We start from the raw sequence: 26,687 nt of genomic DNA on the forward strand, positions 1-26,687 counted from the left end.
ATAAAATCTAAAATGACAATAACTAAATAGAAACAATTAATTACTTGTGTGGAATAGTGGATATTAGAGGTGTCAAAATAAACCCCAAAACATAGGTAATCCGTCCAAATTTTAAGGGTTGGGCTCAAGATAATTTGATTTGTGTTCAATATCAACTCATTCAAGTCTAATCCATTTCAAGAGAATCAATTCAGCCTAATTTAATATTTAATTTCAACCCGTTTAAAACATGTTATTAAGATATATATGTTCATATATTGAAGATATGAATTATTCTATTTAACATCTCTTACGATTTATCTATCAATTTCTTACTTTTTAAATAAAAAATCTTGACGGAAATTCAAATTGTGACTGTAAAAGTTAAATATCAATATGTTAAATTATAGAGATTAATTGGGTCAAAATGGGCGGGTCATGACTCAATCCGTGTTTAAGTCCAAAGCAAACTTGAGCGGATCAAGACCCAACCCGATTTATATTTAAACCCATTTTAATATCTCTAATTTCAATTTAACCTGTCAATTTGACACCCTTCGTGAATATCGTATTTAATCAATCACATTTAACGAAGCAATCGCGACCGTTTGGCTTACCATTGGGACAATGTTCGAGTACGTATATTCTCCCTCAATCAATAATATTTGTGTATTTTTGAATTGACACATATTAAGAAAACAATAATTGATATAGTAAAATCATCATTTTAGCTCTATTAATTATGAAATTAATGAATTAAAAATTTAAGATTTTTAAAAAGTTTCACTTTTAATCAAAGTAATAAACTGAGAATGTATTTCTTAATTTGTCAAAATGGACAAGTAATTAAGAATAACAATCAGAGGGTATCCATTGTTTGTGAACCATTCGAATAAATTATATACTCCCTTTGTTCTTTTAAGATGCAATATTATGTTTTTTAAGAGTTAATTTATTTAAATTAGATTTATTTCGTTTGATATTATAAAATAAATTTTAAATATTCAAAAATTATACGAAATACACTGTAATTGCAATTCTTTTTATGTTAATATGATAGAAAATATATCATAAAATCTTAGTCATATCTCACATCCTTTGACTCTCAAAAAGGAAACTATAAAATAAAAAAGAAGATGCATTTCTCAACCAATATTTACAAATAAAGTATGAAAGCTTGGCCTGTGCTTCAATCTTCATCAGAACTTTTGAGGGCATGGCTGTATAAACCAAAAATAAAGCATCTTAATTCTTATGACAACTAAACTATCCGTTTAAACTGTATGGATAAAATTATGGTCAAGATATTTATAATTAAATTTTTAAACCTTTCAAATTATTTTTAATTTTAGATCACTAAAATATTTAAACCGCGTTTGAACAGGGGTTAAGTTTATAGTGGAACAGTCCTAGTAGTACTAGAAACATGCATGCATGAGATGGGGGTGATCAGACACAATTAATTAAACAAAAAGGCAAACATTTTAGCCCCAAAATGAAAACGGTTGAATCTGCTAGTTTTATTTATTATATTGTGGATTTGCATCGACTAATTCGTTACTCTTCTCTCTTCTGCCATTTTACCGCTGCTTTTTTTACAGGATCATTTTTAAAGCCTATCTATTTTCAGTAGTTGTCAGTTTTACCCATCTGAACATATCTCTCTTCTTATTTATAATTTGTGATATTGATAATTTATATTAAAGTTTCGATTAATTTATATTTGTTAAAATAAACAGATTCTTGCTCCAAACCATGGAAATAACAAAGTAATTGAAGGAGAGTCAAAGAAAAATTCATACCCGAATTCCGAATCCAATAACTTGGTTAAAGATAAAAGAGGGGATTAAAAGTTTTTTCATATTCAAAATTCAAATTTAATAATTTAATCAAAGATAAAGTAATAATATTAATCCAACGAGAGTCCTCGATAACATAATTTTATGGTCTACCTATATCTCACTGCATATATAGTCTTCCTTGTATGCATTAATTCTATCACAGATCATATCCACAGAGATTCTTCGTGTCTCTTGTAAGTTGTCTCTGCAAAAGAAGAGGAAAAAGCAGATTTGTAGTGCTTCCATTAATTAAGAAAATGGGTAGAAATTCTACTTTATATCAAATTATTAACTCAAAATAATTTATTTTGTAATTATAGCATCATTTAATTTTATTTAGTAGGAAACACATTGTCCTTCTCGTCTCTTGCTCGCCACTCTCTATTTTCCTCTCACCTCTCTCACTTTTATATAAATATATAAATTGTGTGTTGTGTTTGTATAAAGTGAGAGAGATTGTATATACAAATATAATATCTTTTCGTCCTATACATTTATAATTATACTAATACAATCTTATCATGTTCAGTTATTTTTTTGCCTTTCTCGCACTCTTGCTATATAATGTACAGTTTGTGTTTGTATGAAGCGAGAAATCTGTGAGATATTCAGTTATATATTAACTGTATATTATGCAGATATACAAGCACAATCAATTTGATACATATACATAGTAGTTACAAATATATAATTATCTAACCGATATACATATATAATTCACTTCTTTCCACTCTTTGCCCCCTCTCGCTCACATCTTTCCTCTTTCCCCAAATCTCGCTCGCCACTCTATCCTTTAACAAATAATATATACATATACTAACACAATTTTTATAGACACAGACGCCCCCATTTATACAAATCGCTACGATTTATACAAATCAAATATTGCATAGCAATCATTGTTTGCTATGGAGCGCAGATAACAAAACTGTAACTATAGAGCGCTAATATAATTTTTATGTTTGGTATTACTAAAAAATTTACTCATTTACGTATCTCCTCCATTTTTTTCGTTACAAATAATTCTATAATTTCAGATAAAAATATTTGAAATTTGGCCACCTATGTCAAAAGTTGTTACGGAAATGGCTAGAATTTAAATATATTTTTTCAAACGTAGGCCATAACCTAAAAGTGCTTTTGGGCTTTGCGTTTACGACTGGATTGGACTGAAGACCTAATACGGCCCAAAAGCCCACATGACGCGAGTGGTGCACGATTTATTTGGCGGGAACCCGAGAACGGCGGCTATATCTTTTTCCCGCCAAACCCCTAATCGTCTCCAAATCTATTTTGTCTTTCTCAGAAACTCACTTGTTTTTTGATCCCTCTTTGAGAAATTTGAAGATCAAGAAATGGACAGCTATGGCGGTGGCGGGTACTTCGTCGACGAGAAAGCCGTTAGGGTCGAAAACATCTTCTTGGAGTTCCTCAAGAGGTTCAAATTTCTCTTTCAATTTGTATTGAACAATTTCTCCTTTTTTCTTTCTGGATCTAACATTGTGCTTTCAGTTTTCGAGTGGATGCGAACTCACGTGAGCCATTTTACGAGTCGGAGATCGAAGCCATGAGACCTAATGAGTCCAACACAATGTTCATTGATTTCTCTCACGTTATGCGCTTCAACGATATTCTTCAGAAGGCCATTTCCGATGAGTTTCTCAGGTATTTTTCTGTTGATATTGCTTTTTTACTGTGTATCTCGAAGAACAAGTAAAAAAGACTCAAACTTTGAATTTCGATTGTAGGTTTGAATCCTATCTGAAAAATGCTTGCAAGAGATTTGTGATGGAATTGAAGCCAACTTTCATCACTGATGATAATCCTAACAAGGACATCAACGTCGCATTTTACAATCTTCCGCTGATTAATAGGTTCGCTTCAATATTACGCTGCCCCCCTTTTATATGATTCTAGTTAATTGCCATTTGCTAATTTGAGAATTGGGCCCAGATTGAGAGAGTTGACTACCTCAGAGATAGGGAAATTGGTGTCGGTGACTGGAGTGGTAACTCGTACCAGTGAGGTCCGACCAGAGCTTCTACAGGGAACCTTCAAATGCTTGGACTGTGGAACTGTGATCAAGAATGTTGAACAGCAATTCAAATACACCGAGGTTTAGTTTCCTAGTCATTCATCTGTCAATAAGAGGCCATTTTTATTGTTGTTGTTGTTGGTTCATGTTTGTGCAGTAATTGACCTTGTTAGTTGTGAACTCTCTCAAAGATGGAGGGTATACCTTTTTTTTCTAATGTAAAGCACAATGGGAACTTATTTCATGCTATGATTAACAATATTAACAATTGTGTCAACCAATGCCTCAATTCAATAGCTCACAATTAACTACACCACAAAGTTGGATATTCCCAGAGGTGATCAAGAATAAGCTTGGGATCATGCACTGTTTTATCTAGTGATTTCTATATTCCATGTCTACCAATTTTACTACTTGCTATCTTGTCTCGAATGTTCATCACTCCTTTTTAATCTTATTGTTACGTCTCTGTAGCCTATAATTTGTATGAATGCGACATGTCAAAACAAAGCAAGATGGGCATTACTCAGGCAAGAGAGCAAATTTGCAGACTGGCAGAGGGTCCGAATGCAGGAGACCTCCAAGGAGATACCAGCAGGGTCCCTTCCAAGATCACTTGATGTCATTCTACGCCATGACATTGTGGAACAAGCCAGAGCAGGTGACACGTAAGTACAATTACTTTATACTAGTAGAGTAACCTAGTACTTAACTCGGATATGTTGCATTCTCATTGGTGTTCCTACTCTGTTGCAGGGTCATATTTACTGGTACCGTTGTGGTGATACCTGACATACTTGCACTTGCCTCTCCTGGGGAGAGAGCTGAATGTCGCCGTGATGCATCTCAGCGAAAGAATGGTACTGGTGCGCAAGAAGGTGTGAAGGGTCTTCGAGCCTTGGGCGTTAGGGATCTCTCGTATCGATTAGCATTTATAGCTAACTCGGTTCAGGTTAGTGACACTTTCAGATTAGATAACTTCTATTTTTGACTGGGATCCGATAAAGGAACATCTCCTGTTGATTCCTTAATGTAAACATCTTAGAAGTTGAATGAATATACAATTTGTTTGGAAATGCAGTCTTTTTTCTACTCTTTACTGTGCATTTTACATAATGATATTGTATTCATCTCCTTTACTCAGATATGTGATGGTCGAAGGGACAATGACATCAGAAATAGAAGGAGAGATGTTGATGAAGAAGAGAGTCCCCAGTTCATGGTTGGTCTTTCTTTCATCTTTTTTCACTTTTCATCAAACAAAAATTATAACTAGAGTATCTGGTTATATTTCTGTATGCATAGCTTCATTTTATATGGTTCATAAAATCAATCACATTGGGTAACTTCGTGCTATAAAACTTTGGATATATATCAACACATCCATAGCCAATAAGATATGATAAAATTGTTACATGTTTTAGGGAGGAGGGGAGAAGAAAATTTGGGTCAGACTTAGTCAGTCAGGCTCATCCTTGTGTATATACTATAGAAGGCTATACTATAGAAGGCTATGGCCCGTAGTCCATGAATATGTAACAATCGCATTGCAGTATGCAAGCTCCTTCTCTTTTACTAATGTGCTCGTCAAATTTTTAATATACTCAACTGACTCAGTTTTGGTCACTCACTCAATTGGCAGACTGAAGAGCTAGAAGACATCCAACGAATGAGGAAAGTTCCGGATTTTTTCAATAAGCTTGTTGAGAGTGTTGCTCCAACTGTTTTTGGTCACTCAGATATCAAGAGGGCAATACTGCTCATGCTTTTGGGTGGTGTTCACAAGTTTACTCATGAAGGCATTAATTTAAGAGGGGACATCAATGTTTGCATTGTTGGAGATCCTAGCTGTGCAAAATCTCAGTTCCTCAAGTGTGTTTTCTTCTCTTCTTTCTAATTTCTTCAACTGGTTTCCGAGCAAATGAATTAACTTCTGCTACGTCATATATTGCCTAGATACACAGCAGGTCTGGTTCCTCGATCTGTCTATACATCAGGGAAATCCTCGTCTGCTGCTGGGTTGACAGCAACAGTGGCCAAAGAACCAGAAACTGGAGAATTCTGTATTGAGGTAGCTTGCAACTTTCTCGTCTCGTTACAAAAATGGGTAATTTGTTGTACGGAGTATAAAATAGGTTAAGTTGCATCAGCAAGTCTAGAAGATGTCATCTGTGATGACATTGAACAATTAATTGCCTGTGACTGTTATCTGCACTCCAAGTGCATGATGCACTGGGGGGGGGGGGTCTGTGCAAATTAATCTTGAAATGAGTTAACTCTCTCTAGACAAATTAATTCTTCTTACTTTTTTTCTACTATATTTGGATTTCTTTTCAGTATATTTTTATCATCTTAAATTCTATCCCATATCCTATTAAGTTTTCTTCATGCCTTTTAGGCTGGTGCACTGATGCTTGCAGACAATGGTATCTGTTGTATTGATGAATTTGACAAAATGGATGTTAGAGATCAGGTATTTACTCTTCATGCCATCTCATTTCTTCAGCACTTCTGTTTACTTTCAACAAGTTTTAGCTCTGATACTGGAGATTTCTGCCATCTTTGAGGTTGCCATTCATGAAGCAATGGAACAGCAGACAATAAGCATAACTAAAGCCGGTATACAAGCAACACTGAATGCCCGGACTTCAATTTTAGCTGCAGCCAACCCCACGGGTGGGCGATATGATAAGACCAAACCTCTGAAGGTGACTATTGTTCTTGCTACCAATGCTTCTTCCTGATCTAGTGTTTGTCTTCATTCATGCATGTTTCATTTGTCATTTTTATTTGTCTAATAATAGTGTTTTCTTGTACAGTACAATGTTGCACTACCTCCTGCCATTCTTTCAAGGTTTGATCTGGTATATGTAATGATTGATGATCCTGATGATCAAACAGACTATAATATTGCTCATCACATAGTGAGAGTTCACCAAAGGCGGCAGAATCCAGTTGACCCTCCTTTTAGCACTGCACAAGTGAAGCGATACATAATGTATGCTAAAACACTGAAACCTAAGGTCCGTGATGCACCTTCGTATATCAAGGTTGTAGTAGATTCTGCTGTCTGCTTACTGTTGTATTAAAAAGATATTTGTATTATCCAGCTATCTGCAGAAGCTAGAGAGTTGTTGGTTGATTCATATGTTGCTTTACGTCAAGATGACACTGCTCCAGGGAGTAGAGTTGCCTACCGCATGACTGTTAGACAGCTGGAGGCGTTGATCAGACTTTCGGAGGCTATTGCTCGATGTCACTTGGATATTCAGGTGCAAGAAGTGCTGAATTTTTTTATGTTGGTTTTTTAGTACATCATCGAGTATATGCTCTCAACTGTGTATTTTGGGATAGGTGCAACCACGTCATGTACAAATTGCAAAGAAATTGTTGAAGACATCGATAATCAGGTACAAAGAAATGCATAGTACCTCACAGTGAAATTTTGAAAAGACAAAAAAACTGGATGCATGCACCAAATTGTTATGAAGAAAAATACACTAGCAATTCATGCTGATAACTGGACAATTCAACTTTTTATGCAGTGTGGAGTCCAGTGAAATTGATCTATCTGAGTTCCAAAATGAGAATCCCGAGGATGGTGTTGGTGATACTCAAAATGGTACTGGTCAAAGGGAAACTGAACCAACTGAAGCTCCGGCTGAGTCAGTATCTGGGAATGCAGGTATGCAATATTCAATTGGTTGTTTTGTAGGATCTGATTTCAAAATTCATAGACTTCTTGTGTCTTAATTTGGTTATCCATGGTGTAGAAAATGGTGCTGGAACTACAAACAAGCAAGGAAAGAAACTAGTCATTACTGATGAATATTTCCAGAGAGTCACCCGTGCTCTTATTCTGCGATTGAGGCAGCATGAAGAGACTGTAATGCAAGACGGTAAGTCAGCGCGTACAAATTTTACAGATTCTTTTGCTTAGGGTTGTTAGCAAAAGTTGAATTGAAGTTCTACAATGCTTTGTTTCAATGACATTAAATTTTCTGTGTGATATGATATATGGAGAAATAATGAAATAGGGACACAACAAATAGGACCAGTAGGATCAAGTAATACAAGCTTGAAAAACATTCATTTGCTAGGGGAGAATTCAGTTTTAATCCAAGTGAAGACATTTTTCTGTTGTGGAATGTGGAACGCTCATAAACATTTATACACCTGTAGGGACTGGATTAGCTGGAATGAGGCAGAAAGATCTTATACAGTGGTACGTGAGTCAGCAGAATGATAAGAATAGCTACAGCTCCATGGAAGAGGCAGCAGCCGAAGTCACGAAAGTGAAAGCTATTATAGAGGTAACCTTGGATATTTATGCATTTTTAATGGTCTTGATAAATATATGCCCTATGCTCAACTGTTATTTGGACCATATTTATGTTGGACAGAGCTTGATTCGAAGAGAAGGCCATTTGATAGTTGTAGATGATGGTACGCAAGCAGGCGAGGAAAGTGGAAGGCAATCAGCATCCAGAAACGACCGGATTTTAGCAGTGGCTCCCAATTATGTTGTAGATTGATTTGGAATTCTTGTGAACAGGACAGAAAATCTGGGGCTGTTTGAGCGCAATGGCAGCGCGGCCTAAAGTTGTAGGACTGGGGAACTGTGTTTTTCTACTGTCATAGCTGAGAAATCTTACACCCTTTGTGGGAATGTTCTACTATACGAGACTAACTTGTTTTAAGTTAAACTAATTGTTGTACTTGAGTTTGAGAATGTGAAGTTATCAAGCCTACCTGTACTAGTATTAGTTTTGAGTTTGCTTATGTTCAATGTAGTATCAACTGGTATTAGTCTTCTGGATTCATTAATGGTACATTTTTAATTAGAGATGTTTCATAATCTAACCAACTAACGAGTCATGAAATTATTGCTTTTATTTATTTTTGATCTTCAAAGAGAGACTAGTACAAGGTGCATCTTTGAGGGATATAAAATTAAGGAGAACACGAAAAGATGAATAACAGTGTAAAAGATCATTTTCAATTATTAATAATATATATAACTAACTTATGTGTCAGATTCATTTTAGCTAATAATTCATGTAATCTTGAGGAAAGATTTATTATCTATACGTTTTTCTTACATATTCACGAGAATACTACTTTCGAAAATTATTCTCTTACTCTTAAATTTTATACCTAAATCAAACTAAAATGCGCAAAATGTGACGAAAGCGGAATCTAAGAAGTAGCGACTTTTAGGAGCGTGATTATAGCAATAGATTTACCACTTAGAATTCTCCACTTTAACAAGAGACATAAATATTGTCAATTTCAATTTGCTGAGTTGGACCTAAAGAACATATGTGGAAAAGTTTTGGATAAGACAGCATATTCTTGAACTAATTTTTTAACAAATATTATACCTTACGTTTGCTTTCATAATAATGTTATTTATCCATTCTAATTTCTAACAAATCAGCTAAGTTTATCATTTTCTTTCAATATTGTATTTTATATTAAATAAACGTTCGACAATAAATTAAAAACTTATTTTTAAGTCACTTTTATTCACAGAATTTTAAAAGTAAAATAGATGTTCAAAACTGATTAAATTTCAAATTCAAACGAGAGTGATAGGCAGTACTATTAGTACTCAAATTTATTGGAATAAACGATTTATTAAGAACGTGCCTAGTCAATACCTAGATAATAAAGGACTAGGTAAAAAAATAAATAATTTTTCAAAGGAAAGAAATACTAATTTATAACATTTTCCATTTTTATTATATAGTTTTGAAAGAGGGACTAGGGAAATCCTCTCTTTCGCCCTGACATTTTAATACATATAGCCATAAAGCCGCCATCGCTTCATATTTCATACCTAACAAAGTTTCCGCCATCATTCTCTCCTACCATTCTTCCTTCTCCTTTGCCATTCTCTTTTCCTTCATATCTCAGCAAAGTTTACACACAGCTTGCTGTTCGGTGCGGCGGGTAATTTCAAATCCATCTTTAGTAGGTAAAGCTAATTGCTATGTATATATTCTCTCTACATTCTAAGTTTCTGCAGCGAAAACAGTTGATATAGTGTTACTATTCATTGTAGATTGACGAGGAGAATCAGAGATGAAGTATGTGTTGGTTACAGGAGGAGTGGTTAGCGGGCTCGGTAAAGGAGTTACCGCCAGTAGTATCGGTCTTATCCTTAAGTGCTGTGGTCTTCGCGTTACTTCCATTAAGATAGGTTTGTTTCAGCTGATTTTATAATATATATATACCCTGTTTCTTGTAACAGACTAACAGAGTCATTTTACTCTGGTCTATGTGAATGGGAATTTTGGGCCAAGAGAATATTATTGTTATTTTTTGAAAAAAACTTTTCGGACGAAATCTTGAACTACTATTTGTGCAAAGGAGAAGCCAAGAAACTTAATAAGTTTTCCTTAACTAGGCAGCAATGCTTTTCTTTATCTTCTTTTTGTGGCATCGATGCTAAGTTGGTTAAATATCAAGCATTTTCTTGATCATAAACCATTTACTACCCCAAACTTAATTGTATTTTTGAACTTTTCGACGGAATCTTGAACTACTGTTTGTGCAAAGGAGAAGCCAAGAAAGTTGATAATTTTTTTTGTGTTAGGGAGCATGGCTTTTCTTTATGTTCTTCGTGTAGTATGCATGCTAAGTTGGTAAAGTTTCAAGAATTTTTTTGATCAGAAACCATTTACCATCCCAACCCTAATTGTATTTTTAAATTTTTCTAACGGAACCTTAAACTACTCTTTGTACAAAGAAGAAGCCAAGAAAGTTGATAAGTTTTCCTTGTTAGGGAGCATTGCTTTTCGTTAGGTTCCTTATGTGGCATCGATGCTAAGTTGGTAAAGTTTCAAGCATTTTCTTTATCAGAAACCATTTACTAACCAACCCTAATTGTATTTGTTCTGACAAGCTGTTTTTGGTTTGTTTGTTCTTAACAAGTTATATTAATTGTCATGGTATGTATCTATTCTGCTTTTTCATCGGATTTCCCTTGTTTCAGATCCTTACTTGAACACTGATGCTGGAACAATGTCTCCATTTGAGCATGGAGAAGTATTTGTCTTGGACGATGGTGGAGAGGTTAGTCAGTAATCTTTCACATTATCAATTCATTAGTGCTTTTCTGTGCTGAAATAGATTTTGTTTCATCTTCTCTCTAGACATCTGTAGAGGTGAGGTGGAGTGGTCAGAGCTGGAACAAGTTCTTTAAACTTTGAACTTATAAATGTGATATCTTGCAGTATAGTCTTTCTAGCTTGACCTTAACATGTTACTTAATTTTCTGATCGCGGCTCTCTTCCCTGATAGTGTTACTCATAGCTCTTGTTTTTCATTTAGGGGAAAAACTTCCGATTGCTCTGTTTTATTGTTATTGTGTCAACTTTTATATAGAGAGAGTAGAGACAAACATTATTGTTTTTAGACTCAGGAAAGATGAAGTGGAATTTATTTGTGTCGATGCCTATAGATAATTGCTTTATTTTCTTTGGTTTTGTAGGTGGACCTAGACCTTGGTAACTATGAACGCTTTCTGGATATTAAGTTGACACGTGACAACAATATAACTACTGGAAAAATTTACCAGGTATGTTGTCAATAATCGGAAATTTCTTCCTACAAGATTTTATGGATTCATGCTTCGTCAAATTCATGTAATGAAAGCAAAATGTTTAGCTTGAGAAACTGTTTGAATTTTCATTTTCAGTCTGTTCTTGATAAGGAGAGAAAAGGAGATTATTTGGGGAAGACTGTTCAGGTTTGTCGCTCTTCCAGAGTACATTTTCATTTATTAAGTTATACTGTTACTAATCTGCCCACTTGTTTAGGTCGTCCCTCACATTACAGATGCCATTCAAGAGTGGATTGAACGTGTGGCTGTCATACCAGTTGATGGAGAGGATAGTCCAGCTGATGTTTGTGTTATAGAACTGGGTGGAACTATAGGTATGGTCAAATGATGTTTGACAGTAGGCATGATAAGTTGTTTATGGATCTGTTTTCTCAAAGTAACTGATCCTTGTGCAGGAGATATTGAGTCTATGCCATTTATTGAAGCTTTAGGACAATTCTCATATCGTGTAGGTAAGGTTGCAAGTCCAAGTTTGAACTATGACATCACCATATAATGTATTTTGTGCCCCAGGAAATGCAACTGTTAATTTTAGTGCTTGAATGCAATAAAAAAATTTCAATTTGTTGCTTCTTAGGTGCTGGAAATTTTTGCTTGATACATGTCAGCCTTGTGCCCGTTTTGAATGTAGTTGGTGAGCAGGTAGCTTCTGATCAAAGTGTATTTACATGAATCTTCCCTTTAAAGTAACTAGTTAGTTGAGTGCCTAAGCTTTTTTTAATATTCAGAAAACAAAGCCAACTCAACACAGCGTCAGGGGTTTGAGAAGCCTGGGACTGACTCCAAATATTTTAGCCTGCCGGAGCACAACGGTCTCTCTCTCTCTCGCTTTCGCTCTCTACATATATATATTTATATATTACTCTCTAAGTGTGTCTTTTCATCAGCTTTCTCTCTCGCTATCTACATATATACCATTTGTCTTTCTTTTGTCAGATGTTTAGGTTTGTCAAGTTCAGCTTTTGAAGTTTGTTTTCTTATTTAGGCACTTGATGATAACGTGAAGGAGAAACTTTCCCGTTTTTGCCATGTTCCGGTATTGTTTTCTTTCTCTATACAATCTATATCTCCGAACACCTATATCTTTTATCTGGCCATCTATTATATGTGATTCCCTGTTGCTGAAGTTCTGTGTATCTTGGTTTCCAGGTTGATAGCATCATCAGTCTTTATGATGCTTCAAACATTTGGCGAGTTCCTTTGATTTTAAGAGTGAGTAGTGTTGGTACTCTTATTTTGATGTTTTTGCATAAATTTTCAGAGTGAGTTTTAAGAAAAAAAGTATTTTCTTCGTTGGACCAGGACCAGAAGGCCCATGAAGCAATTCTGAAAGTGCTGAATCTTAAAGGGTAATGCCTGATGAGCTCCACTTCAAATGTCTTTCGTTTCTGTTATGTACATTAATGACATATAGTCTTCAATCTTCAGCTTTTAGTATCTTCACTTTTGTGACATTTCGTGTATGGTAATATATTTTGGTTTTTGTCATTTGTAGAGTTGCTCGGGAACCTGTCTTTGGAGAATGGACATCTCGGACTGAACTTTGTGACAGACTACATGAGCCAGTATGTCACAGGATATATATGCTAATTCTCTTTCCCTTTAGGAGTTTATCTCATATTTGCCATCCATACAGGTTAGAGTTGCCATGGTGGGAAAGTACACTGGACTTTCAGATTCGTATCTCTCAGTACTGAAGGTGAATATCTCATGTAGACTTCTCTTAAGTCAAATCTAGATCAACTGACACTTTTTACTTGCTCTTATCTACTCATGTGATTTTTGTTGTGTTTATGTGGTTAGCCCCTCAAACACTTTCCAGTATAGAATAAACAAACACTTTCCTCTGCTCTAATGCGCTTCTCGTTTTGATCTCATTACTTTTAGGCAATTGCTGTAGTCTGTCTTTTTTAAATTCATATAGTTTCTCCCTAGAGTTAATAACCATCTGTTTGATTTATTGTTTGTCCTTTCAGGCTCTTTTGCATTCCTCTGTAGCTTGCCGCAGGAAACTCTTTGTCGATTGGGTTCCAGCCAGTGACCTTGAAAATGAAACTGCCAAAGAGGTATTTTTTTGTCTGTCTTTGTGTTGCTTTATATCTTGTATGACAAGCTGACTTTTAACTTCCAATTGCAGAATCCTGAAAATTATAGAAATTCGTGGAATTTGCTGAAGGTTCGGATAGTCTGATTCCTCAACGTTATATGATAGCTGAGCTTACTTTAGTACCCCTACTTAGTCTTATATACTCTTGTGACGTCTGACGGAGAGTCATCTGTTAATAGGGGGCGGATGCTGTACTAGTTCCCGGAGGATTTGGTGATAGAGGTGTGGAGGGTAAAATACTTGCTGCCAAATACGCACGTGAAAACAGGATTCCTTACCTGGGCATATGTTTAGGCATGCAAATTGCTGTTATTGAGTATGCTAGATCTATTCTTGGGTTGCAAGATGCGAACAGTACAGAGTTTGATCCCAACACTCCGAATCCTTGTGTAATTTTCATGCCGGAGGTTAAGTTCTGACACTTCCCGTTAATCATGAATTTTTCTCATGACTTTTATGTATTTTAGGTCTCATTTTAGTACTGTCTATATTAATCTGTAGACCATATTCACAGGGTTCAAAAACGCATATGGGGGGTACAATGCGTCTTGGATCAAGAAGAACTTATTTTCAAGTCAGAGATTCTAAATCTACAAAATTGTAAGTACTTCCTTTCCTCCAACCGCACTGCATTGGCTATATTTTGATTTGAAGCCATTCTTGGAGGGCTTCTATTGATATTACCAAGTGGCTAAACTATATCTTTTCTCAGATTTGGCAACCAGAGCTTTGTAGATGAGAGGCACCGTCATAGATATGAGGTACACCACTTTTTTTTCTTCTGTAAATTGGAACAGTGGTGTAACTATTGCACAGCTAGGTGGACTGGTTTAACTATATGTGGACTATAAGATGTGATATCTTTAGCAAGGGACGTATGCTCAAAACTTATTTTGTGCTGTGTAGGTGAATCCTGATATGGTGCAGCAATTTGAAGATGCTGGCCTTTCTTTCACTGGCAAAGATGAAACTGGTCGTCGCATGGAGGTGAACCTTTGTCTGATTGTATTACGAATTCATGCTAGATACTCGTAGTATTATTGATTTAATTTTCTATTTCTTGTACAGATTGTTGAGCTGCCTAATCATCCGTACTTTATTGGCGTTCAATTTCATCCTGAATTTAAATCAAGGCCAGGAAAACCGTCTGCCGTGTTCTTAGGTATTCCTCCCTGCTTTATCCTTCCGCTCATAGCCAGCTAGAATACCTGATGCTTACTTTGGAACTTTGGAAGTATCATTTCAACATTTGTATTTGCATTTCAATATGTGGCTCGCTTCTAGTTGATCCAGAAAAGTCAATGTATACAATCTTAGATTATTTGATTTGTAGACATAAAACTAACGATTGGTACTTTGAAGGAATTAAGTGAATGAAGGTCTTTTTAACCGTGACGTCCAGCTCCTAATGGTTATGAGTAGTCTCTTGTTTTGAATGTAATGCTCTTCGTTATGATGTGTTATTCCTATTTCTCTGAACAGGGCTTATAGCAGCAGCATGCGGGCAGCTTGATTGTCTCCTGAAGAAGGGTGGAACACCGACTCATGGACTTAGCAATGGTACAGCATCTGGCGAAAAATTGCATCGAAATGGAAATGGAACGACTCTTGCCAATGGATCTTTAGATGGGATTTATCGCAATGGGAATGGTGTACATGTCTAAGGAAACAGTAAAAACACTATTGGGGTCAATGGCCTTGTGATCGATCAAATTTTGCTAGTGCCTTTCTTCCAGTCGATATGTATAGGTTTTACAGCTTCTCTCGTTAAGGCTATCTAGTTATAGAGCTAAATTCCGGTCTTTGTTACGGAGTTGTAGCGGCAGCAAGTTTAATTTAGGCATTTACTTTGAACGATTAAAAAACTCTTTTGATTACCTGCTCCAACATGAAACTTGTGTTTGGTAGTAAAAGATTGGATTGCTCCTAATTCGATCTTTATGAAGTTCTTGAGATGGCATCTCTATCCACTTTAAGTTTTTGTTGATGTTCTCTTTATACCTACCTAAAATTATTTCGCTAAAAGGCTAGGGGAGAAGCCAACTATTTTGTTTGATTTTCCATATAACAATTGCCTTCTAGCAAAAATAGACTTTTAAACAACACTAGTACAAATTTATAAGGAATTATCTTGGGAGTAACGACAAAGAGTATAAAAAATTTAATACGGCAAAATTACAAATGAAGTTAAGTTATCGCATTTTTCTACTATTAAATTGATAATTTACTCTTTTTTTTTTTTGGGTGGGTCTTTGTAAAGTAAATCTACGGTTATGAGCGCTTGACTGTTTAATGGCATAGGGATAGATTAGCGCTGATTCGTGTGAAAGAAGACTTCACAGGAAAGTGAGGATGTCGCTCGGAATTTCGCTTCAATGGCAACTCCCCTCCGTTATCAGGAGTACTACAACCTCGGCAGCTCAACGTACGACCGATGTCTTTCTGTCGTTTCCTACGGTTCATTCCGGTCGTGCTCTTCAGAGCTCGGCCATTCCCAGTAGCTCAATTGCTACCGGCAAACGGGATGGACGGTTAAGATCCCTTCGTTGTCTATCTGGTAAAATTTAATTTCGCATCATCATATATTCCAACTTATAGGGTTTTCAATCGTTCTGTGCTTATTTCTTCCACTGCAATTATTTTAGTACTACTTTCTCTGATTGAAGGACGGAGAAATCTAAACTTTTTTATGGTGTTGGACGTAATTGCTTTCTGCTACGTTAATTAGTTGTATATTAATGCATTTTCTGTTAGTAGTAAGTTATACTATCAGTTTATTGTCATGTCTAAATTATGTTTCTTAAGCAGAATTCGGGGTTGTTTCATTTGACGAAAAAGTGAATCTTTAGATTCAAATTTAGCTGTCTATGATGTAATTCTTATCCTTATTGCAAATTGCAAACAGAGTAAATAGCTGAGTAAGTAAGTTACCCATTATTTTAAGCATCTATCATAGTAGGCCAAGATCCCAAGTAGAAATACTTGGCCAGTTAGACTTAAGTTCTTACCAGTCCTCTATGGGGAGCTTAGTCTCCTAGGTGGAGAGAAAGTTTAAAGTTTTGTGCAAGGTATGTTAGATATGAATAAGTTTGTTGATAGTCTATTTGGTGGTAGAAGCTCACTTAGAATGAAAGACCCTTAATTGCTAGCCGGAGCAATTAATGAGGCAAGACTTAGAGGGAAAAGATCGTATTTGAGGATATTGCAAGTCTATTATGTTGGCATTCTTTGTCGTTACTTAGAAAAGTTGTGATGGCAAGGATGGACTTGTTGAAATAGAAATCTTTGGTAAATTACATCCTATCAATCAGGCTTTTGAAGAATGGATGTTTGCTTGATGGTTTTAAGTAAAGGATACATATAACTGTACTATCTATCAATTTATGCCTACAAAAGAGTGTCAGAGAAATCTTCCCCCAACCTTATGGCTACTCCAGGTTGTGTGCATCTATGTTCTTGTGATGTTATGTTATACAGGGCGTCCTTTTGCTCATTTTGTGTTTATTTATCATTGCATATTTATATATTTCTCTTATTATGCTTGGAATGTACAACTTATGTTTTCATTTAAGAATAGCCGAGGTAGTAAGTCACTCATCTAAGAATTGCTGACATGTGTTTTATTCACTTTCATGTCTTGTAGCTCTGGATCCTAACTTGAAGTCTACGCTGGATAAGGTTGTCACATCACAAAAAATCGTGTTGTTCATGAAGGGGACCAAGGAATTTCCTCAATGCGGATTCTCAAATACAGTGGTTCAGATATTAAAAGCACTAAATGCACCCTTCGAGACACTAAATATCCTTGAAAATGAAGCACTTCGTCAAGGATTGAAGGAGTATTCCAGTTGGCCAACCTTTCCACAACTCTACATTGATGGAGAGTTCTTTGGTGGCTGTGACATTGTTGTAGGTAGGTATACAAATTGATACTTCAATATGCATCAGAACTTTTGAATTATTTGCACCCCTCGACTCTTTATGTGTACCTGCTACCTCCCACCAACACAGTTACAAGTAACTTTGCCCATCAAAGTTGAGGTAGATGGGAAGAGATCATCTAGTGTCTTTTGTGTTTGCCTGGATTCTAATCTTGGTCCCTAAGAACAGTTTTTTGTGTTTTTAGGTTATGTTACCAAACTGGAAGGTGTAGTACATGGTTTATACTTCCTTAGTTGTTTACTATGTTGATGAACTACTGTCAAGTTGAAGTTTTGTTCTTAATATGGTGAATCATCATAACTCTTGAAATTGGGGATTGAGCACTTTGTTGCTGAGAAGAACTGGTATAACTACCATAAATAACTTGGACAGAATGTAGAATTCTCTGTACTCAGTAGTCAATTCAACCTCCTACACCACATAGTTCACCTTGTCGATCATATCTTCTCTTCCCCAAACACGCAACTGCTAAGCTGATCCTTTTTTCCATTCGTTCACATCCTTTGAAGTCTTTAACTGGTTTTTTTAATACCAAGAAATCTGTCTGGATCCTGCCCTTTGGACCAACTGCGGCCTTTGAAAAATGGGGATAGTGGGCCAACCTTAAAATGGCTTCTCTTTTCAATTTTTTTTTAAAAATGTGATGGGTAAGAAAATCTTTGCTACCTCTTGAGTCTTGCATCTAGATTGCTAACCCTATTGTACTTTTATCAAATTGCTCTCTTATTGCCAAGTTCCTCAATGTAAGGTCCCTAATTAGTAATATCTATAAGTTGACTCTATATGAGAACACAACAAAGGGATTGTATCCCAAATGTTCCCTAACTGCCTTTCTAATTAGGAAGGTTTTCCATATGGATGGGCATTCAAGAATTGTCTAGATATGACCTGATTCATTGCAGACATCCAAAGAAAACATATTCTAGATATCTTTGGCTGCCTCATAGTGTAGAAAAAGCTGTTTACTGATTTTGCTCATGGAATGCACATGTAGTTGCCGCTGCTCCACATATTCGCCCTTTTGTTGTTTGATAATCTTGAGTTATTACAAGTTCCATACTATTGTCCACCCAAAGAAGGCTACTTTTATGGCAGATTTTGTCTTCCGGATGAACTTCCACGGAGGTTCAACATTTACCGTCCTGCCTCAATAGTGTACACCGATTAAATGGAAAAGGATTTCACTGGGAAAGACTACCTTTTCCTTCTGTCAAGATCAGTCTGTTAGGTTCCGAGTTTATGACTTAGATCAGTGACAAGTAAAAGTGAAAATCTATTTTTGGAATAGTGGACAAGTAATAGTGAAAATCTATTTTGGAATAGTGGACAAATAATAGTGAACAGAGTACTTTTTTTTATTTTTACATAGTTACATTGAGTTCACACCTTCCAGTTATAGTTATCCTCGTTGAAAATGTAAATGACTTTGTTTGGCACTTGTTGCTAGATAGTAGATTGTTACTCCTTGGATCAAATGATCAGTTCACACGGGTTTAAGCTACTCGTAGAAAAGTTAATAGAAAAAATATGTATCATGAACAAGACTTTATATTTTACACCATCTGTTTCAATGTATGTGAAACTCTTTCCATTTTGGGGATATTCTAAAATGTTTGACATGCTTCCTCCTATATTATTACTTTATACATCTTTTGTGAATCTTAATTCATTTAACTATTCAAATCTTAAACTTTGATGTGATCCATACTAAAATTTCAAACACAATTACTGTTATTATACCTAAGTTAAAGCAACATCCTGAACTCCGTATCTAGTACTGTCTATTCAAGCTTGCAACCAGATGCTAGACAAGACATGAACTTCACACCTCTTGCTGTGTCTAGATTAAGTTTTTTGGAATTTACTTCAGCCTTCATCTCTTCATCTCGAAGACAATTTTGAGCACTGAATGCAATTGCTGTCATCATGGTTCGTGCCAAGTTTTGATTCATACTGAATGGAGACTAACAAGTTGCATTGTTTTATTATTACAGAAGCATACAAGAGCGGAGAGTTGCAAGAATTGCTAGAAAGGACATTGTGCTCCTGATGGATTCAGATGTAATAAGCCCATTATTAAATTGTATGGACTATCAGGTGTCTGTTGTTCTTACTGCAGATGATGAAAATATTTTACTATGTTTATTTCCTCTTCAAGGACTGAACTTTAAGATATGAATACATCTTGGAAGATGTGGTTTTCAATTGCATCTACTTAGTAATCATTGCAGAGTGTGCAGGAGAGGCGTAGTATGTGATACTTTTAGGGCATAATTTGACAGGTAAAAAATGGAATCATTGATGTAACGGTAAAATTGTCTTTGTCTGACCTGTAGTCACAGGTTTGAGTCGTGGAATCAGACCACTGATGCTTGGTTATGGTAGAATGCTTACACTACACTCCATCCCTTCCCCCCGGACTCAGCATTGATGCAGTTGGTAGATACAAACATTTCTTATTTTAGAACTTCCAAATCTTGATTTTTTTTTTTTTGGATTTGATTGAGTAGGGCTGTTGCTTTTGCACGTTTCTTGGCTTAATAGAGCGTCAACTCCAATTACAAGCTCTTCAACAGAAAAGGGAAAATAACAGAATAATTCAAAATTACGAACTTTATCTACTAAATCCTCACTGAGAAGTCATAGCTACATGTCCAAACCCAAGTAAAAATTAAACGTTGCTTCAGGAAAAAATATCTGCATGGCCAAAATATAAAACATAGCTAACATAAACAGTTAGGCAAAACTGAGAATTTGTTTGAAGATGTTCGTATGAATGTAGAATTCCAAGTGATAAGATATCTCCACTGTCTCAACACTAGATGTTCAAATCAATAACAGAAAGAGACCGTGGATAATAGTGTTAATTAAGTAGAGTTTTTTGGTCAAATACATCTTTTAACTATACTCCAAACTTAAACGACATCCTTAAAATATTATTTTTAGCAAAAAAACATCCTTTAACTATACCTAAGCTTAAACTACATCCTTAAAGTATCATTTTTAGCATAAAACATTCTTTAAGTATTTGTAAGTGAACAACTTTCATCTTTTTGTTAGATATTGTCAAAAAACTAAGGGATCTTATGAAAACATGAGTAGTTAACGTGACTATCAACAAAAGTTATTATGCATAATTTCATTACTTTCTACAAGAAGTTCTTGAAAAAAAAATAGACACTGTTGCTTATTGCAACAAAAAATGATTGGAAGGTGTGAGCGTACATAATTTGTCTTTTTCATAATAGAAAAAAGTTGGAGATTAATTATTTTGAACTATACCTGAAACATATTTAAATTAATAATATTTTCAATTAAAATTATAAGAAAATGAATGAAAAAAAGGGTCAAATTAAAAGATTTTGCATAATTCTTAACTCAATTAAGAAAAAGTTCACGATAATATTCTTGGCATATCTAAGAATAACAATTAGAAGGGACGACTTATTCAAGTAAAAGGATGAAAGTTGTTTACTGACAAATACTTAAAGAATGTTATATGCTAAAAATGATACTTAAGAATATAGTTTAAATTTGGATATAATTAAAGAATGTTTTCTGCTAAAAATGATACTTAAATAACTAAAAAGAGATTTTTGGGAAGCATCAACTCAACAGTCGTAACCAAGAATGGAACAACACATTGCTGTTTACAAAAGTGATATGACGAAGATGGTGTTGAACACAACATTTTTCTTTGGATTGACAAATGACAACAGAACTCAAAGCCTAAAGTTTCAGAATATCACACTCAGAATATATTAAGATTTTAAGTTGTAGATCAACATCATCCGGTTCTATGGTGTAGTGGTTAGCACTCTGGACTTTGAATCCAGCGACCTGGGTTCGACTCCCGGTAGGACCTGTTTTTATTTTTCAGCCTAATAGCTAGAGTTTGATTTAATTGTACTCCATAGCAAACTTTACCTAAAGTTTATACAATTGCAGTGAAATACAATTTTCACTAGCTTTATACAACAAAAGTGTATATTTTGTTTCTGTTTTTGTAAGCGAGAGAAAAACATATATCTTCTTGCCATACACTTATAATTATGCAATATATATACATTTTAATTCGATTCAACTGTATGCAAAGCAAATTTTATAAAAGTATTGCAGCGAAATAGGCAGCGAATTATACAATTGTTCGTTATACAATCGCAGTGAAATAGGATAGCGAATTATACAATTGTATATGTATAGCAAATTATACAATTTTATATTTGCTATGGAGCACAATTATGCAAACTTTACTATCGCATACAAATATAAATTTTTTGTTTGCTATATGTGAAAGTTGTCCATCAATGAATATATATAACAGAAAGCATAAAGATGTAGTAATTAAAAAGAACCGAATTGAATATTAGAATGAAATAGATGATCCAACTGAAGCAAAATTGATAACAAAGATTCGTATGGTCAACTCCGACTACTACTCTAGAATGTGGCACAGCTTACCAATATTGTAGGTAATTATAAATTTTTTTGGCATAGCTGATAGTACCAATATTGTTGGTAACTATATATTCAGTAAAGTTTTTAAGAACTGTCAGGCCATTTGGAATACAACAACATTCCACCATGCATTCCACAAATCATCAGCTCAATGAGTGCAAATCGATTGAAAACAATAGCTGAATGGCAATACAAAATCAGCCTAACTAGGAGATATCTCCCAATGAATGTAGCTAGCAACATATATCTATATTAATGGAATGGTAAGCACAGGTTTTTTCCTCGTACTGCAGAAAGAGTGTAGCTGATTGTCATCAAATGTCCCAAAACCAGAAAGATGGATGCCATATGCTTCCATTCTGTTCACATCCCGTGGAATAGGTGACTGCCAAAGTCCATCCCACCATGCAGGCGGAAGAATTGGAGTACGAGCACATTGCCTTGATTGGTTGTGGCAGCTCAATGTACCAGCAAATCGGTTCCACACGTGCCCCCAACCAATCTGATTCTTTAGGCCTTCTCTAAGCAAGTTACTCTGGAAGCTACTGAGGAAGGTGAAGTTTGATCCAGCAGAGGATCTTTCTTCTTCTGAGAAAGATATATTTGAGTGAGAAATTTAAAAAAGGGGCATATTCAACTACAGCTGGAAACTAAACCACTGCGAAGTTACAAAAGTACCAAGGTTGTTAGCTGCAGCCAACGCTGCAACCAGCTGAGCAAATGTGGTCCCAACACGCCGGTGTGCCCCAGAGATAACCGCATGTTTTGCACGTGAAGCAAGAAAGAAATCGACAAATGCCACCCATCTTGGTGCTGTACCCCAATCCTTTGTTCTAAAATCTACAGTATGAAAATTTGAGTTGCCAGATATATTTCCTTTGAAGTGTTTGAAATCAAAGTGAAGGACCTAGCGAAAACAAATGAAAGAATGTCAATAACCCAGATCCATCAGATTGTTGAAGTCGAGCACTACAGATTGAATCACTCATAAGTCATAACTACTGATTCCTGTTGTGTTCAGAGATTATGAAGCAATGCGGAATTGACAAAAGAAGCTTACTTCTGCAAACTGATTCAAATCTGGAGCAATATCTCTGACTAGAGAAGGATTATCTGAAACCAAAATTATTCTGGGCTTGGAGATCAATTTTAGACTTTCGACAGATTTTCTGATGCAAGAGAAGGCTGCTTGAACTGCTCTAATGGACCTGAGAAAATACAACGGAGGAATATTGATAATTAATTAAGGGGTACGGGCTCATGCCAATCTGTCAGACTACTGAAATTTGTACACTGCAAAAATGGGAAATACACACAACATCAATCATCCCAGCACTACATGTATGATCCAGGTTCGTTGGAAAGGAACAGCAGCACCAAAAAAGCTTTGATAACCTCTGTTATAAAAATGTATCATTGTAATAAATTGCAAGTGTTTCAAGGGAGGATAAACTAATTTCATGTAGAAATATTCTCCTTTTACTTTCTTTCTGATTCACAAACACACACAAAAAAAAAAAGGAGAACCCCATACAAGTCGGTGTACTATTGACCTCATCTGACCAAATTGGGGTCATATTACCTAGATCCTGAGGCCTTTAAAAGTTTCAAATATCATAAGATTTGGATAGATAAAAATATTAAAATGCAATGTTTTCCCCTAAGCATCACCATTCAAAATGAAAAGAAAATTTGGAACAACAACTTAACCAATGTAAAAGTAATTACAAAAATCAACAATCCTCTCTTGAGCTCCAATTGTTGCCCAACAAAAAACCAATGTGTTGTTTAAGGGACGAAAGAAATTATCACAAAGCAATGACAGAAGGTTTTTCCTTTCCTTTATTTGGTCCGGATAAGAATTAACCTCTCGTTTTCTTGCTCTTCCATCATCCAAACCAAACAATATTAGGGTTTTTTTTCAAACTCTCAGTTTCATTCTCTTCTTTTCCCTTCACTAGTTCCGGAACATTGCATAAAAGATGAACTTATGAAATAATGATTATCTACTGTAATTACACTCTAATATCAAACAAAGTGCCAGAGGTTAATGATGTTTCTTCATTCATGCATTGGGAAAGATGAGCGAAGAAGATATAGAACTACGTTCTAAAATAGCCACTGGTCCATATGGACTTCAAGGACAGAACAAAACAGGAGCTTCTATGATTAAAGGAACTAGCTTCAACTTTGGAGCTTAAATGTCTTAGGCAACTAGTATTCTGGTATAGAAAACAATGTGATCAATAGCTTGTATACTTTTTGACTCATTTCTATTCTAGATTAAAATAGATCCAACAAAAATTGCTTTATAGTCTATCTCAGATAAAAATTGTCAAATATCCAATGCACATTCATTTGGAGAATTCAAAAGGAAAAAGTCACTGACGAAAGAAACTGATGTGGGGGTGGGGGGTGGGGGACAGAAGGACTTCGAGTGACTAAAGTGGCAAGAGAGGACTGTAGAATTTTGTAAGAAGGTACGGCCAAATCTCCTTTTCCTCCAATTCAATCTTCCTGGGTTAGTTTGGACTATGATTTGAGTGCAACTCAATCACTACAAAAACATGGAGGGGGCATTACTCAACAGAACACTGGTAAGAGACCAAGCAAATTATTCAACTTCAGAGAGTGTTCTTTCTTTTATAAGAAATCAGAATAATAATTTATAATATGTCGAATGGAAGGATAATCCAGGTACACTACCTATTCATAAGCATCCGCATGTGTAGAGCAATATCAGGGTCAGCACCACTTCTCAATGCCCAGTTCACAGCATGTTGAATATTCTCTGACGGAAATATGAGAAGTCTCATTAGCTCCCCAAAAACATTAGGCCTATGGTGAAGGTCATCTGGTTTCCCGAATAAATTGGATGCTGCTATCCTCATGTCATCATGTACATTCTTCAAGAAAAATTGAGCAGCCACAGCATCTGTTGTATTCTGGAACCTGTCCCAACAAAGTCAGTCAAATGAATACTCTTTTCTTGTTAAAATTTTGGACAAGTGGAGAGAAGAAGGATCATGAATGATATTCTCATTTACCAGATAATAGGTTGTTCCCAGACCCTCCAATTGCTACACAGAACATTAGTTCGTGCTGGCTTCTGGAAATCATCAATTCTGATAACAAGATGCCTCCCATATTTGGTCAGACAACCATTTTGTCTCCAAAGGTGCTTGATTTCTTTCAATGTGAAGGTAAGATTGGAGTAAGAGATGAAATCCTCAAAAGGAAATCTACCCCTGAAGTTTTGAAAATGCAAAAATTAGACATAAAGAAGATATTTCTGGAGTACTAAGGCAGAATTTGAGCAATGCATGATCAGTACTTATTTATTAGAGCGAAGAAACAGACCTTCACCTATATAATGCATACATATGTGTACATTTGTGTGTGTTTAATAGTTTCTCACTAATGAAGCAAAATCGTGTTTCTATTAAGACATGTTATTCTACTGGAATAAGATAAAAGATATTTCTGAAAGCGCAAATGCAAAAGGGACTGGTTATTCCCTGCATCTATATTGAGGGTAGCTTCCAAGTGGACTGAAATAGTTCAATATCAAAACTACGAGGGAAAGAAACAACAAATATGGAATCCGAAACTAAACACATACAACAAACAGTACAAATAGAAAGGCTTGAGAGAGAACCAATATGCCTGGATTGCCCAATTATCAACGACCGGTTCAACATCACACTCAGTGCTCCGGCAGTTAAGATTTTGTACATCTCATTACCAAAACCTGCTTCTGATGCTTTTCCCAACACGAAACCATGTCTGCAGAACTCCTCCGGCGGAAGAGATCGAACTCTCGAAGCACCTGTAGAAAAACAAACAATTATTAGTGTTCCTTAATTGTCCAAACATATAACAGTTCTTCCAGTAATTTCATGGAAAAATAAGTACAACTTCGGTTCACAAATCGAATAGATAACAATAAAATAGCATGAAATGTAGTTTAATAGTACCATTAATAGCAAAGTGACTTTCGATGATTTTCCTCACTCTGTAACTTTCCTTCCAAAACCCGCTGCGAAACACCTCGCCCATCTCCTCCACGGTTGCGCATGTTTTTAGTGGTTGAGCATCGGAGTGGTTCGAGTGAAGATTTGTATCTGCTGGCTTAGCATTCACGTTTTCAGAGGTGGTGATTGGAAGCTGAGTGGACGGATCGACGGACCTCAAAGTTAGGATCAATAGTCCGACGACAGTGAAAGCTGCGGTGGCGATGAGTGCGCGGTGGGGAGAGAGTCGTCTCCGACGAGATCCCAGCTGCGACCTCATTTGTTCAGAGTGTAAACAGTACAGGATCCAATCTGCGTTTCTTTTTTCTTTTACTTTTCACGCGCACCGTCACATGTTAGAATCTAATTTGGATTTGTAATGAAGTCATGATTTGAGCCTCTTTGATTAAGCGAATATTTATTTTTAGATATTTTTGGTTCTCTTATATAACCATAAATGTTCTAACTTCTATGTATGATGAAAAATAATCAAATGAATGAGTTTAAAATAGCACATAGTTTAATTCCTATGATATCACTGGGTTATGGTTAGTGAAGTTGCACAAAAACAAATACAACATTTGTAATGATTGTTTAAAAAATTAAATAGAAATATATTTTTTTTATTATAAAATTTGTAACTGATGGACACATTAATCGTTGATCTTATAACGAAAGACAA

The 26,687-nt window shown here is 35.5% G+C and overlaps 4 protein-coding genes and 1 non-coding gene across 5 annotated transcripts; 4 read left to right on the top strand and 1 right to left on the bottom strand.

Moving 5' to 3' along the window:
• Positions 1-3,070: 3,070 nt before the first annotated feature.
• Positions 3,071-8,699, top strand: LOC101244828 (DNA replication licensing factor MCM6). Its single transcript, XM_004232553.5, has 18 exons — positions 3,071-3,258; positions 3,333-3,485; positions 3,569-3,694; positions 3,774-3,936; positions 4,330-4,523; positions 4,612-4,807; positions 5,000-5,077; positions 5,498-5,727; positions 5,812-5,926; positions 6,254-6,328; positions 6,423-6,563; positions 6,675-6,878; positions 6,966-7,127; positions 7,210-7,265; positions 7,401-7,540; positions 7,629-7,754; positions 8,038-8,168; positions 8,259-8,699. Exons 1-18 carry the CDS (start codon positions 3,176-3,178, stop codon positions 8,388-8,390), a joined length of 2,505 nt encoding a protein of 834 aa, XP_004232601.1. The 5' UTR covers positions 3,071-3,175; the 3' UTR covers positions 8,391-8,699.
• Positions 8,700-9,568: 869 nt separating this feature from the next.
• On the top strand, positions 9,569-15,522 carry LOC101244545 (uncharacterized). Its single transcript, XM_004232552.5, has 22 exons — positions 9,569-9,835; positions 9,923-10,060; positions 10,856-10,935; positions 11,354-11,440; positions 11,561-11,611; positions 11,682-11,799; positions 11,881-11,937; positions 12,063-12,127; positions 12,214-12,297; positions 12,471-12,521; positions 12,635-12,697; positions 12,788-12,834; positions 12,981-13,050; positions 13,122-13,184; positions 13,462-13,551; positions 13,623-13,661; positions 13,772-13,999; positions 14,107-14,192; positions 14,305-14,353; positions 14,499-14,579; positions 14,661-14,754; positions 15,075-15,522. Exons 2-22 carry the CDS (start codon positions 9,943-9,945, stop codon positions 15,254-15,256), a joined length of 1,803 nt encoding a protein of 600 aa, XP_004232600.1. The 5' UTR covers positions 9,569-9,835; positions 9,923-9,942; the 3' UTR covers positions 15,257-15,522.
• Positions 15,523-15,834: 312 nt separating this feature from the next.
• On the top strand, positions 15,835-19,749 carry LOC101244248 (glutaredoxin). Its single transcript, NM_001323560.1, has 3 exons — positions 15,835-16,149; positions 17,236-17,505; positions 19,529-19,749. Exons 1-3 carry the CDS (start codon positions 15,945-15,947, stop codon positions 19,582-19,584), a joined length of 531 nt encoding a protein of 176 aa, NP_001310489.1. The 5' UTR covers positions 15,835-15,944; the 3' UTR covers positions 19,585-19,749.
• Positions 19,750-21,327: 1,578 nt separating this feature from the next.
• TRNAQ-UUG (transfer RNA glutamine (anticodon UUG)) lies at positions 21,328-21,399 on the top strand. Its single transcript has one exon. It is a non-coding gene; the product is annotated as a tRNA-Gln (tRNA).
• A 601-nt stretch (positions 21,400-22,000) lies between these two features.
• On the bottom strand, positions 22,001-26,482 carry LOC101243950 (uncharacterized). The gene is made up of 7 exons (XM_004232550.5): positions 25,970-26,482; positions 25,659-25,821; positions 25,040-25,240; positions 24,699-24,944; positions 23,053-23,200; positions 22,671-22,899; positions 22,001-22,580 (listed from the first exon to the last, which is right to left on the bottom strand). The coding sequence occupies exons 1-7, from the start codon at positions 26,283-26,285 to the stop codon at positions 22,240-22,242; spliced, it is 1,644 nt and encodes a 547-aa protein (XP_004232598.2). The 5' UTR covers positions 26,286-26,482; the 3' UTR covers positions 22,001-22,239.
• Positions 26,483-26,687: the final 205 nt, after the last annotated feature.

This window comes from Solanum lycopersicum, chromosome 2 (assembly GCF_036512215.1).
Source record: "Solanum lycopersicum chromosome 2, SLM_r2.1".
Taxonomy (NCBI): domain Eukaryota; kingdom Viridiplantae; phylum Streptophyta; class Magnoliopsida; order Solanales; family Solanaceae; genus Solanum; species Solanum lycopersicum.